Source organism: Bos mutus, chromosome 17, assembly GCF_027580195.1.
Source record: "Bos mutus isolate GX-2022 chromosome 17, NWIPB_WYAK_1.1, whole genome shotgun sequence".
NCBI lineage: Eukaryota > Metazoa > Chordata > Mammalia > Artiodactyla > Bovidae > Bos > Bos mutus.
The window spans coordinates 67997771-68012355 of record NC_091633.1 but is presented as its reverse complement, the minus strand read 5'-3'; the positions used below and the strand labels follow the sequence as shown (position 1 = coordinate 68012355).

The 14585-nt window shown below is 41.5% G+C and overlaps 1 protein-coding gene across 6 annotated transcripts in view; it reads right to left on the bottom strand.

The window, feature by feature from the left end:
- Positions 1-14585, bottom strand: part of TRIM2 (tripartite motif containing 2) — a 127685-nt gene that overhangs the window by 58919 nt on the left and 54181 nt on the right. The window contains exons 1-2 of one of the 6 annotated variants that reach the window (XM_070386670.1): positions 9689-9869; positions 6821-6878 (exon numbers count right to left, since the gene is read on the bottom strand). The exons of 4 other annotated variants lie outside the window; for them this stretch is intronic. Coding sequence is in view for 1 of the 2 variants with exons in the window: in XM_070386667.1 (XP_070242768.1) it covers positions 9689-9691 (3 nt within the window). In the remaining variant the exon portion in view is untranslated. Of the gene's footprint in view, positions 1-6820; positions 6879-9688; positions 9870-14585 lie in introns of those variants that run through there. One more of the 6 variants, XM_070386667.1, reaches the window with a different exon arrangement.

Here is a 14585-nt window from a genome sequence, read left to right as displayed (position 1 = left end):
ATTTGCTAGGGGCACTGCGCTCTGAATATGGGTAGGATTCCTTGTTGTGACCCCGGCGTAACCAACTGGCAGTGTTACAGAGGGTGTACAGTCAGGGGCCCGTTTTGTAAATCAATAAAATAATCATATGTCCACCAGGCAAACAAAAAAAATTAGAATAAGGTAGCTTGCTGGGAGACTCACAGATATGGAGAACAAACCAGTGCTTACCAGTGAGGGGAGAGGCTGGGGGGACATACGGATACAGCAGTGGGGGAGTGGAGGATACAAACTATTGGGGGAAAGACAGGCTCAAGGATGTACTGTACAACATGGGAAATGTAGCCAATATTTTGTAACCACTGTCCATGGCAAGTAACCTTTAAAAATTGTATTAAAAATTAAATTGCTACAAGAAAAAAAAAGAGCTATCTTGCTGGATTTCAAAGCAGGGGCAGCTGAAGGGATAGATACTCACATAGCTCTGCTTGTTCACACCTTCAGCCTCGACTATATCCGAATATATATTTATAGTCTTATTAAAATATAGTCTATTATAGTCTGTATTAAATAGAATAGTCTTATTAGGATAGAATGTGTTTTCTCAATTATTATACTTGAAGGGGGTCATAATATGACACCTCCAAATAAGCCACTATGACCTAAGGATTATTTTGAGTTGGAGTCAATTGAGAAATAGCAGATGAAGAAGAGCTCTCTCCCTCTGCCATCTGTCTACAAAGGCAGGGCACCCATTCCCATTTGTAAAGATGCCGGGTATCTTCAATACCAGGAAGAGAAGACGACTCTTAGTCACCAGAGTGGAGTCTGCACAACAGACTTGACTAAACAACCCTTATCCACCATATACATCCTGGTCACCTTCCCACAATTTACTGTCCCTAGGAGTCCAAACTTTTCCTTTGCCTAGCCAATTCTCCACAGTTTATGGTCTCTTACTGAAATAGTATATAAGCTCTTGAGTCTAACTGCCTCTTCTATTCTGTGAAGCTCCTATCAATGTAAAATTTTAAATATTAAATTGATAAAGTTCAATAAAATAAATTTTATCTTGAAAAAAAAATCAATAAAATGTGTATATCTTTTTCTTCTGATATCTGTCTTTTGCCACTTTAATTCACAGGCTTCAGGTATGAACTTAAGTGTATAGAAGAAAAATGGTTCCTTCCCTATATACTATTAATATGCAGGAATGGAATAATTAGAAGTTTTCAATAAAAATTTTGTATGTAGTTCAAAGCATTTTCTTTACAACTAAAGGTTTATAGGCTTCATACTAATATGTATTTGTCATGAAGCAGGGACAAAGGCTAGAGGCAATCTCTATTATTTTAAGCAGTGTCTGTTGGTGTTCGTGTTAGGGTATCTGAGGGACTAGTGAAGTGAATTAATCCAGAGGAGGTTTCAAAATGTGACAGTTCAGGTCAGCAAAAGAGAATTGGAAGAGGGTAACAAAGAAAGCAGAGGGTTATGAAAGAATAGGGGAGGGTAAAATTATAACATAAAACACAACTCCATTTATCACCTTAAAGAATTTCTGGCTTCTGTCCCACAGGGGTGAACCAAGGCTGGGCTAAAATTCACTTACTAATTGTCTAATATTTGCCAAGGTGTCCACAGCTCCCACCCCAAATCCCAATAGAAATGCTCTATTCAACAAAAAAGTATGACCCTAGGTGGGAAGTAGGGAAGTACTTTGCTAGAATGCCAAACCCATGACCTTTTCACCCTTTAAACCACTGTAAGTCTCCTAGACTTGGGTTTTCAGAAGGCTGTGCTATGGAAGCTTGGTTTACATACATTTTAACTTGATCCAGGACCTGTGTTCACAGAATCAACAATTTCACACTTTCTAAAAGAAATGTTATTTTCCAAGTACAAATGGTGTTTCTTCTTTCTCTCTACTAAATCAACTTTTAAAAAGGTATGTCAGCTTTTCTGCAGAAATCTATTGGAGAACGGATACAGACATGACACGCCCATTTTCCAGCTCTATGCCTTCTGGGTAAGTTCTCTAAAGAGGATGATTAATAAATAGATGGGGCTCGTAAAAGCACCTGCTGTACAAGTGTCACGTTCCAATGGAACTCACTGCATTAGTTACACTGCGTAGGTGAGACAGATCTAATTAGCCAGCATTATCTGCTAGACTTGCATAGAATGAAAGTACCAGAGTAGAGAGTGATACCCATTGACTGAATTAAATGCAGCTCTTTTCTCAGGAGCTCAAAGTGTTAGCACATCATCTACTTTTCTTTGACTGCATCCCTAAGATATCCCCAAGAATAGGGAAGGGATGGATTTGTCTGGCCTTAAGATAAGGAAACCAAAGCCGGGGGTTTAAATGACTTGTCCAAGGTCATCCAGTAAAATCAGTGAATCAGAAAGTTTGGACTGCAAGCTTTCTGCCTTCTGATAAGTTCATGTTACCTAGTCGTAAGCAAGTTTAACACTTTACTGGGGTGTGTGTGTGTGCGTGTGACTTATAAAGATGATAGACTTCTCTTTTCAGCAGCATTTACACTGGAACAATACAGAAGACTGGTTTAGGCCCTGAGCAAGCATGACACACCAAGTGTTCCATATATATACATTTTAAATCATACTATATGGCTGATTCATGTTGAGGTTTGACAGGAAACAACAAAATTCTGTAAAGCAATTACCCTTCAATTAAAAAATAAATACGACTTCCCTGCCGGTCCAAGGGTTAAGATTTATGCTCCCAATGCAGGGGGCCCTGGTTCAATCCTTGGTCAAGGAACTAGATCTCACATGCTGCAACTAAAGATTCCATGTGTGACCACTAAGACTCAGCGTAGCCAAATAAATTTAAAAGGTTTTTAAATAAATAAAATAAATTAAAATTTAAAAAATCATACTAAACTTTTCAGTTAAAATCAGTTAAAAAGAATTTTATTTTGAATAGCTTTTGGAAATGTTCACGCTAAAACGGAGCAGGATCAAATGGTCCTTGCCCCCATCATGTCCTCTGCCTACCTTTTGCCTGCGGAAAACTTTAGTCAAAGAATAAGTTCAATCAGAGAAGTGAGACATGCTGGAACAAAAGAAAACAGTCAAAGAAGACTAAATAATAACAATGTCATTGAGCACAGTCAAGTCAAAGAGCATATTCATTGAAATAATCAGTCATGTTGAATACTGAAGTAAGCAGAAAGAAAACATCAAACTGGATTTTACTCTTTTTTTTAACCTTAAACTTTCAATTTTGGCAAGAAAAAAACATTTGTTCTAATCAAATGATCTATGCTGACTAAATGAAGTTTCCTGAGCAGACATTTTTATTCTCCAAAGAGGAAATAAAAAACATTTCATTCTAATTTTCACTCTAATTCCATGATAATTACTGTAGTGGGTGAGAGGGAGTCTTTGTTAGTATTGTTAATTTATATGGTAAATTAAGTTTATTCATTAACAGTAATTTAAAATCATGACAACATCACAATCAGTCACAAGTGAGCTGATGAAGACTTCTAGATCTTCAGGACTCCCAGAATCAAACAAAAGGTTTCCAACCCCCAAAGAGCTCCAAACCAAGACTTTGCCAAGATAATGATCATTCCCTGAATATAACTGGATAGCCACAGTAAAAAGAAATTTGACTGCTCCTGGAGGGAGAATGTGCTTAGAAAAACGGAGGCACAAAATGCACTCGTAAGCACTGTGGGACGCTTCCAACCATCTGAATATGCACAAGGAGTATCCACAAAACATCTGACGGCCTTTCTCCATCAAAGCATCTGGGCACAACTGCAGATTCTGGTCTCCTTGGATTAGAAAAGCTGTAAATACTTACTGGGTTTCCCCAGTGGCTCAGGGGTAAAGAATCTGCCTGCAATGCAGGAGCCATGGGAGACAAGGGTTTGACCCCTGGGTCAGGAAGATCCCCTGGAAGAGGGCATGACAACTCACTCCAGTATTCTTGCCTGAAAAATCCCATGGACAGAGGAGCCTGGCGGGCTATAGTCCATAGCGTCCCAAAGAGTTGGAGATAACTGAAGTGACTTAGCACGCACGCGTGTAAATACTTATCTAGATTCTCAGCTACTGTCCTTTCCCCTTCTTGGTTTCTGAACTGTCTGAGATCCTTCTTACATACATAACCAGCAGAAATTAAGAGCATGGTAACAAAAATCAGAATACAGAACTACTCTTTAGCTGGGGATCCGCAAGACACACATGAACACACCTGGCTGTGCTCTGTCTCTGCAGGAGCCAGCCTGCTTCAGGATGCAGGAACCAGCAGCATCTGTTCACAGGAGGCCGAGAGAGGAACTGATACGGACGCCAGGGCAGAGCGAGCCATTTTGAAACCACACCAACAGCCAACGTCAGTGTAGTACCGACACGAGCCAGCTGTGAGAGCTCTTGCGTGGGGAGACTAGCTGAGGGTCCTTGCTGGTGGAAAACCAACAGAGCTGCTCACAGCGGGGCTCGCTCCCCACTCAGATCTTTGCTTTAATGTCCCCATCTCAGTCTGCCCACTCTTTAAAACTGATGCCTGCCCCAGTCTCCTAGCACTTAGCACCCCCGTCCTTGCTCCATTTTTCTCCCTAGCCCTCTGGTCCCTTTCCAATACAGGGTGCGATGTATTTATTGCAAATATTGCCTCCTGCCCACCCCACCCCCACACTACGACATAAGATTCACAAAGGCAGGGATTTTTATCTGATTGCTCTGCAGTAGTCCCGGCACCCAGAACTGTGCTTGGTACATAGTACACACATTTTAAAAAATCTTTTTAGTTTGTATTGGGGGCATAGCCAATTAAGATGTTGTGACAGTTTCAGGTGGACAGCAAAGGGACTCAGCTATACATATACATGCATCCATCACTCCCATGCAGGCTGCCACATAACATTGAGTAGAAGTCCATGTGCTAAACAGTAGGTCCTTGCTGGTTATCCATTTTAAATACAGCTTCTCCATTTTAATATGGAGAAGGAAATGGCAACCCACTCCAGTATTCTTGCCTAGAGAATCCCAGGGATGGAGGAGCCTGGTTGGCTTCCATCTACGGGATCACAGAGTCGGACACGACTGAAGTGACTTAGCAGCAGCAGCAGCAGCACCAGTGTGTACATGTCCATCCCGAACTCCGTAACTATCCTTTCTCCCCATCCTTCCCCCAGCAAGTTAGTTCTCTAAGTCTACGAGTCTCTTGACACATTTTTGTAAGTGGACTGAATGAAAGTGTAACACGGGAATAGACTCAGTCCCAGCAGAAAAGAGCAGCACTTGCTAAATTACAAGATGAAGAGCATGGTTATTACCGGGCATTTGAACATTTTCACCTGAAATCAGACATTACCTGTCTTCCCATATAAGTCTAATGATTAGCAACATAAACCATGATCCAGAAGCTAAATATTTAGTGACATATTTGAACACTCTTACAAATGCAGGAAAAGAAATTGAGAATTACTAAAGACACATATGCATGGAAATAAAAAAATATAAGAAGGTTGACACATAAATTCCATGTTAGTGGGGGCTTGCCAATTAAACACAGCTTGTGTGGGTAAAAACAATGTAACCATCAGATAACAAAATCCTTGGGCAGAGAAAAATCCTGCCCCAGCATTTCCCTCCCCACATCATCTCTGGTATTTTGCCTGATTCACTTTCTCAAATCTACAACTTGGTGGAAATTACAACCAAATGGAAAAGAAGAATTTGATAGGAGGAGATGAAATGAAAGAAAAATGCCTGCACCCACAATTCCACAGTTGAAACCTTATCTCCCACTCCAAATTACACCACTGAGATCGGAAAACTATCCCAACCCTTTATTTCTGACGGTAGAGTGATGAAGAGTAGGGAGAGAGGATAGAAGAGAAAAACAGACTGAAAACGTCTTCTGGAGAAAGGGAGATTGGTGAAAGCTTGTCTGGATGGTCTAAGAAACATGGTTGGGAAACAGGTCAAGAATCCTTTGCAAAATCAAATTTTAACATGTGATTTGTGGGTAGGCGGCAGCACATTTGATTATATGTCATCCTAAGACACTAGACTCCATTTCCATTGTTTAATTTTACGGCATTCCTGGATTATGGCTTCTCTTTGTGGAACTTAAATGAGTTTATTTGTTAATATAGCTACTTTTTTTTTAATTTTTATTGGACAAACAACAATGGTGCAGATGTGCTTAAATCGACTTCCCAAGAAGCTAAAAGTCTTCTTTTACATTTATAGGAAGAAGCTCTTGAACCACTGGGATTACCTATAAACTCACAGTAAACTACCTTTTACCTGCCAGAGCAGGTGGTACCTGGAGCTCAAGGTACGGATTAAAATACAATTCAAAAAACAAGGTACTTTTAATTTTTCAAATTTATGAGCATGTTATTATCCACTTGCAATGAAATCTGCATTGTTACTGAGGACTCAACTGGAGGAAAGAAAAGAGGACAATCTTCAGTGAAATTAAAACAGGGTGACCTATTTCCAGTTCAATCAAGCCTCTATCCCAAATGGGCCATTTTGTAAATGAGAAAAGCCAGATGCAGTATCTTTCTTGATGGGAGGAATGTGCGTGTGCGTGGAGGCGGGGCAGGGGGCCTCAGGAAGCCATCGGCTTTAACTTCTGTCTCCAGGGAGGCGTGTGCCCAAGCTTCCCAAGGGTTCTCCTTCCCAGGGTCAGATGTATGACAGCTCCCCTAGACTGCTGAGCTTGACCATATGGAAGCTGGTTTTAAGCCAAGCCCCCAACTTGTGATATGACAGTTATGCCTGTTTCCTCTACCTCTTTCTTTAGTTTGCCAACGTTTGCCATTGCCTTCTTCCTGAAAGTACTCACCTTCCGTAGTCAGTTCTTAAGATCTGCTTTGGGTTTTCAAAGTTCCAGAAGGCTGGGTCTGTGTGATGGGGAGTGTTAAGTCGTCAGGCTAATTGACATTCATCTGACAGTGCCCTGGGACAGTCAGGGTGAGTGGGGTCTCCTCTCCCCACATCCATCACCTTGCCAAGTCTCTTCCCTTGCTTTCCTTGGGGACTACACAAAGAGGCTGAATATTCTGGGGAAAGGCAGAGGGCAGCCAGGGCCCTAAGCCCCAGGAGGTGGGTGAGATTAGCGAGAAAGGGGAAGAGAAATCTATTTTACATCGGAACTTCAACAGACACAGGCGTATATAGCAGCAATACGTTTTTCCCCCGGAAGCATATTATTTAAATCTGTTGTTGATTAGAATAAAGGTTTACTTAAACTAATAAGTTTCTAATAATAATAATAAAAGCACTTAGAAGAATGGAATTCTCAATAGAGAATATGAACACAGAGTGGGTAAAGCAGAAAAGGGGAGCCTGGCATGTAAAAAGTAGGAATGAATATCTCCTCCAGTGATGTTATTTGAATAATTACATTTGGTTTCTTTTTCCTCAGTATTTGGTCTAATCTGAACCTACAAATTCTTCGAGGAAGCCTGATCTGGTCAATTCTGATCAACTGCATAATAATGATATTCAAAGAACCCTAATAGAGAGCAGATCCTATAAATCTACACTAAAATTCTTATATGAGTAATAAGGGGACACAGATGGTATTAGATTTTTTTTTTTGAAAAGTAATCACGGGTGTGTACAAATGAGAATTTTACCACAATTAAAAGTAACTTGGTCACATTTTTTAAAAGAAAAAAAAATGACTGTAAAAAATTTGTGGCAATTTTTTAAGTTTGGAAGTATTTCTCTCCTATACATCTCAATAATACACATAAATATTTGGCTGAAGTCTTAGTTTTATCAGAGAGGTAATGAAAACAAAGCACAAGGGAGTCTTAAAAATTAAGCTTAGTTAAATAAATAGCTACATGTTTAGGATTTTTTTCTACTTAATAAGAATAGGTAAAAGAAAGTCCTGAGTTTAGAGAAATTAATGTCTAAAGAAATCCAAGTGAAGGACATTTTTACTTTAGTAAGACAAAGAATGAGTATTTTTTTTTACCATATTTCACAAGCAACAAAATCACTCAACTTTTGTTATCATGTAAATAAAAAAATTAAGTCATCCCAGGATTATAACATTAACTATGGTGAAAATATGTATAGATTTTATTCTCCATTTAAAAATGTGTGGGTTATATATACGCTGTATTCTTGTTTCTTGAAACAGCACATTCTACCAGAGAACATTTTTACATTCAGCAGTGTTTTAACCTTTCCAATGCCAACCCCTCGTGTCTTTCTAGGAGAAAACTGGAAAGAAACACTTGGAGGTTTAGGAAAGGCCACTATTCACATCTCTGCAACAAAAAGCTGCTTTCTCCACCACGGCACACACGAAACTTCTCATTGTGTGCTCGCTCTGGAGGGGCGTGCATTACTTAACAACACAGTGGGTTAGGAAGGATGCTGCTAAAGCGTCTGTCCAAAAATACTGAAAGGCACCGGGAAACAGGTTCACAGTGGGCACGAGTGAATCCTAATACTTAAGAAATCGATTGAAGAATCTGGGCAAACAAATGGCTTTCCTTACACAGTCTGATTAAAACAAAGCCGAGACCAAAAAACCACTCACAATTTACTCATGAGGAATAAAACTACTGTAAGATGATCTAAACCAAAGAATTGAACTAATAATTTTTAAAATGCCTCGTTCTGAATCTATGGACCTGTTCCTTAAAGCTGATAGTGAAACCATCTTTTCTTAAGACAGAAATATCATTTTACCTTTGGGTTCAGAAATCTACTAATTAACATTCCATTTTTAATTTAAAATAATAGCCTTCCTACTTGCTCTCCTAATCCCCTGTCCCCCACCCCAATAAGGAATAATGGCAGGGTGGGGCATCGTTGCACAAACAGCTCTTAGATACAAAAATGATGCCTACTGTTTCAGGAAGCAAACCTAAGGTCCAACCCAAGATTTTTTTTTCCCCTTTCTATGTAGTGCTGCCATTGAACTCCACCCAGATTTGAGTCTATTTCAAAGGCAGCAAAAAAAAAAAAAATCAGAAAAGGCCCCAAATGTTCTCCTGCACATTTTCTGATCATCAATGGCATTCAGAATTCAGAGGGTCGAGTCATGCATTATGAATGACTGGGTTTCCAATGGTAACTGGGAACTGTGGCACTTAACCCCAGGGTTCCCTAACAGAGGACACAGTGGGGGAGGGTCGAATCACACAGTCTCCTCTACCCTGGGGTACCGAGGAAGGAATCCTGCAAACTAAACATTTCATCCCCATTTTTGTACCCAACAGCGAGATGCACAGGGAAAAAAATCTTATATTTAAAATAGGCCTATATACACATTAAAATAAAACTAGTAAAAATAAAGATCCAGTTAGATCACATTAGAAACTTGATAAGAAAAATCTGGCATGATGATCGCCCTATTCTTGCTAATTTGATGCTTTTGTTTAAGCAGAGTGGGTCTCCCTCTGACTGATAGTTACAGAGCATACTACATCACCATTAGAGAGAAGAGAGGGGTAAACGCCAGAACAGAGGCAGCAGGATGAATTAGTTATTCCCCTGGCCTAAGACTAAGCAGCATGAACACCGAGGACCTACCCATTTCTGCAGACAGACTAATGAACGAGGCAAAGAACGACATCTTCCCCCACCTGGCGCTGCAGCCCGCAGCCACCCAAAAGAACAATGCACATTTCTGCTCACGTCTAGAGTCTGGAAGCACCATGCAAAGAGACTGGTTAAAATTCCCTACCATGCAGTGCAGCCATCATCAGCAGCCCAGCATATCTTCTGCTCTATGGAGTGATGTGCCAGCTCATGAACAGAAGAGAGGAAGAGAAAAATGGAGGAGACAAGAGAAGGCTCAGGAAAGTCGGCAGGGACGTTTCTGGGTCATTAACAAGTGGGAGACCCCTTTCGGTATTGAAACCAATCAACCTTTATCTCCCAGGACATCTTTTTCTCACTCAGCGTCTGTTGAAAAGACTGCAGCAGACCAAGCAAGGGATTATGGGATCGGGATGCAGCAGCGAGCTGCAATGAGATTCGTGGGTGGCTTGCGCTCCCCTCTGAGTCAGCAGTCAGCTGTTTCCACGCTCCTGTGCTGGGCCGAGGCACCATCACCAGAACCGGCTGCACGGTTACCAGGGGGAGGACTGTCTGTGCACAGCTCCCTGCGCTCGCAGCCGACAGGCTTACTAACCAGAGAGAGGGTGTGCCGCCAAGTAAGCAAAAGGGGATGCAGTGGCCAAAGATCCCAGGAAGAAATTAGGCACGCGGGAGCTCAGTAGGAAAAGTTCGAATTTAGAAGACTGTTTGGGTGGAGTGTGAGAGCACAAACTCACTTCCCTTAGTAAGGAAAAAAAAAAATCTATTTCCTTAGATTTTTTAACTAGCTTGAAACACCAATGCAAATTTTTTTAAAAATGCAAAACAGCCCAGTTCAACAAGGCTCTACTTTTTCCTTTTTTGGTCTTACCCAGGAAAGGGTCTATAAAATACAGTTCCTCAAAGTCAAATCATGCAAATGATATTTCTCTGTTTTTTGTTGTTCTAATCATTCAGGAAAAAAATCATGTAAGTCAATATTTATTTCAGGGGGCCAACAGAACCTTTTGTTTTTCTGATGACGCCAAAGTTCTCAAAGGTTAGAAACTTGTCAAACTTGACATATTAACATAACTCCTCTATCAGGTCATTTAACTGATCCTGAAAAGGCTTTGGTAACAAAAATGACCAGCAAGAAGCCACATAAAAAGTTAGGTCTTCATATTACAAACAATACTTTAGAATATAAAAACCCTATGTATCAGAATGGAATCCATAATCATTCCCTTTCTATAGCAATGGAGCAGGGAAAGAAATGCATTGCTTTCTATTCCTTGGTTAGTTACTAGTTTAAAAGTAGACACTAATTATTTTATTTAAATGATAAGAACTGAATTTGCATGTTTAATAATATTAATATTCATTAAATCCTTTCCGTGTAATCAGGCATTGCAGCAAGCCCGGTGAAGGGGCACTCAGCTCTGCAGAGGGGCAGGAGGGGAAGGTCACAAAGAATTTGGTGAACTTGACAAATCCAGAAAAATGCAGAGACGTGCCCAAACTGGCGTAGTACACAGTTCTCAAAAGCTCAGGTTAACACCTGCTTTAGAAGTTCTGTTTTTTAACAGCTTTATTGAGATATAATTCACATACTACACAATTCACCCACTTCAAGTGTACAGTTTTCACCATTTAAAAGTCTACAAACAATAAATGCAAGAGAGGGAGTAAAGAAAAAGCACCTCTCCAGCACTGCTGCTGAGAATGCAAACTGGTATAGCCACTATGGAGAACAGTATGGATACTCCTTAAAAAACTAAAAATAGTGTTGCCATATGCTCCTGCAATCCTGCTTTTGAGCATTGATCTGGAGAAAACTCTAGTTTGAAAAGATACATGCACCCCAATGTTCACAGCGGCACTGCTGACAACAGCCAAGACGTGGAAACAGCCTAAACACCCATCGACAGGCAAATGGGTAGAGATGTGGTAACTATATACACATACATGCACCACAGAACATCCTCAGCTATGAAAGGAAGGAATAGTGTCCTTAGCAGCAACATGGATGGACCCAGAGATGAACTTACTAAGTGAAATAAACCAGATAGAGACAAGCATCATGTGATGTTGTCAGGGGAAGCACACTGATCGAAACCGCCCACCCTGGCCAGGTACCACAGTAACCATTTGCATGAGCTGTTTTACGACAGGAGATCCTGATAAGGAATACGGAACGAATAAGCCACCACCAGCTGGAAGAGTTCGGGAAAGGTCGAAAGGAGACACCGCGTGTCCGTCCACTTCCCAGAATCCCTCTCGCTAGCATCCATCTTGGCTGAGCGATGCGTGCGCCACCAGGAAAGACTCTGAATTAGAATGATCGGCCAAAGACCACCTGGAAATTAATCCCATCACCATAAAACCTGACACTGAGAGCCACGTGGCAGAGCAGTTCTCCTGGGTTCCCTTACCCTACTGCTCTCCCCCTGGGTGCCCTTTCCCAATAAAATCTCTTGCTCTGTCAGAACATGTGTCTCCTCGGGCAATTCATTTCCCAGCGTTAGACAAGAGCCCAATTTCAGGCCCTGGAAGGGGTCCGCCTTCCTGCAACAATATCACTTATACACAGAATCTAAAAAAAAGATACAAATAAACTTATTCACAAAACAGAAAGAGACTCACAGACACAGGAAACAAACTTATGGTTACCAAAGGAGAGATAAATTAGGACTCTGAGATTAGCAGATACACATACAATTCTATATATTAGCAGATAGAAAATAGTTAAACAACAAGGTCCTACTGTATGGCACAGCAACTATATTCAACATCTTGTAATGAAGTATAATGGAAAAGAATCTGAAAAAAGTATAATTGAATCACTTTGCAGTACACTGGAAACTTAACACAACACTATAAATCAACTATACCTCAATTAAAAAAAAGTTTTTTAAAGCTGTTCCCTTTAGCTATTACTCCCTACTTTCCCATCCCCCACAGTCCTAAGCAGCCACTCATCTACTTTTTGTCTCTATCTGTTCAGTTCAGTCGCTCAGTCATGTGCGACTCTTTGTGACCCCATGGATTGCAGCACACCAGGCTTCCTTGTCCATCACCAACTCCCAGAGCTTGCTCAAATTCATGTCCATCGAGTTGGTCATGCTGTCCAATTAAACCGTCCTCTGTCGTCCCCTTCTCCTGCCTTCAGTCTTTTGTCCCTACAGATTTCCCTATTCTGGCCTGTTACACAAATGGGATCATATAATAAATATATGGGGAAACAGTGCAAACAGTGTCAGACTTTATTTTTCTGGGCTCCAAAATCACTGCAGATGGTGACTGCAGCCATGAAATTAAAAGACGCTTACTCCTTGGAAGGAACGTTATGACCAACCTAGATAGCATATTCAAAAGCAGAGACATTACTTTGCCAACAAAGGTTCGTCTAGTCAAGGCTATGGTTTTTCCTGTGGTCATGTATGGGTGTGAGTTGGACTGTGAAGAAGGCTGAGCGCCGAAGAATTGATGCTTTTGAACTGTGGTGTTGGAGAAGACTCTTGAGAGTCCCTTGGACTGCAAGGAGATCCAACCAGTCCATTCTGAAGGAGATCAGCCCTGGGATTTCTTTGGAAGGAATGATGCTAAAGCTGAAAGTCCAGTACTTTGGCCACCTCACGCGAAGAGTTGACTCACTGGAAAAGACTCTGATGCTGGGAGGGATTGGGGGCAAGAGGAGAAGGGGACGACAGAGGATGAGATGGCTGGATGGCATCACTGACTCGCTGGACGTGAGTCTGAGTAAACTCCAGGAGTCGGTAATGGACAGGGAGGCCTGGCATGCTGCGATTCATGGGGTCGCAAAGAGTCGGACATAACTGAGCAACTGATCTGATCTGATCTGAATAATGTTGATCTAGGGGTCTGGCTTACTTCACTTACAGAACAGTTCCAAGGTTCATCCATGTGGCTTGTATCAGTACTTCATTCTTTTATATGGCTGAAAAATATTCCATTGTACAGATAAGCAGATGGATATTTTGTTTACGGACATTTGGGTTGTTTCAACTTTTTGGCTGTTATAAATAATGCTGCTATAAACATTCATATATGCTGCTGCTGCTGCTAAGTCGCTTCAGTAGTGTCCAATTCTGTGTGACCCCACAGACGGCAGCCCACCAGGCTCCCCCATCCCTGGGATTCTCCAGGCTAGAACACTGGAGTGGGTTGCCATTTCCTTCTCCAATGCATGAAAGTGAAAAGTGAAAGTGAAGTCGCTCAGTCGTGTCCGACTCCTAGCAACCCCATGGACTGAAGCCTACCAGTCTCCTCCATCCATGGGATGTTCCAGGCAAGAGTACTGGAGTGGGTTGCCATTGCCTTCTCCAATAAACATTCATATATAGGTGTTTGCTACAAGTTTACAATTTAATTAGAACCCACTCTGGTAACTAAAGGCAGGCACATCCCACGCCAAAGCTACAACGTCTTTTTCCTAAGACAGGCTATCACAACAGTCCCTGACTTCTTAAGACAGGCCTCTCCTCTCCTCTTGTGTTTCTGGTGAAATTTACTGACCATGATGAATCCAGTAGCCAAATTCATTGAAATCTAGTCCTCCCCTCTGACATTTCTTCTGACCCCTCCACTCAACCCAAACTGTGGGGCATACACTTGGAGTGAGTCTCTGTTCTCACAGGACGGTGAAAAAGTGGGAGAGATCCTTGGTCTTGTTGCCTGGCTTGCAGTCAGAGAAGCTTCACCTACTCACTCAATCACTGAATGTCTAGCATGTGCCAGGCATTGAGCAGGCTCTGAGGATACAGAGACGGACAGAACGGTGGCTCAGCCTTCAGGAAGATCACAGCTCAGAGTGGGAGATAGATGAGTAAGCAGACAATTGCAGTTGGGAATGGTAAGTCCTTGACTAGTGGTTTGTTTAGAAACCACTATAGAAAGAAACTATAGATTCTTTCTGGGTTGGAGTTGCATTGAGACCTTCTGCAGCCAGAGGGTAAAGCCCCAGGAGCAGAGATGAGCCCGAGATCCTTGTGAGTCTGCTGCGTGCCATGCAGACTTTGGGGTGCTGTCTCATCTCTCCC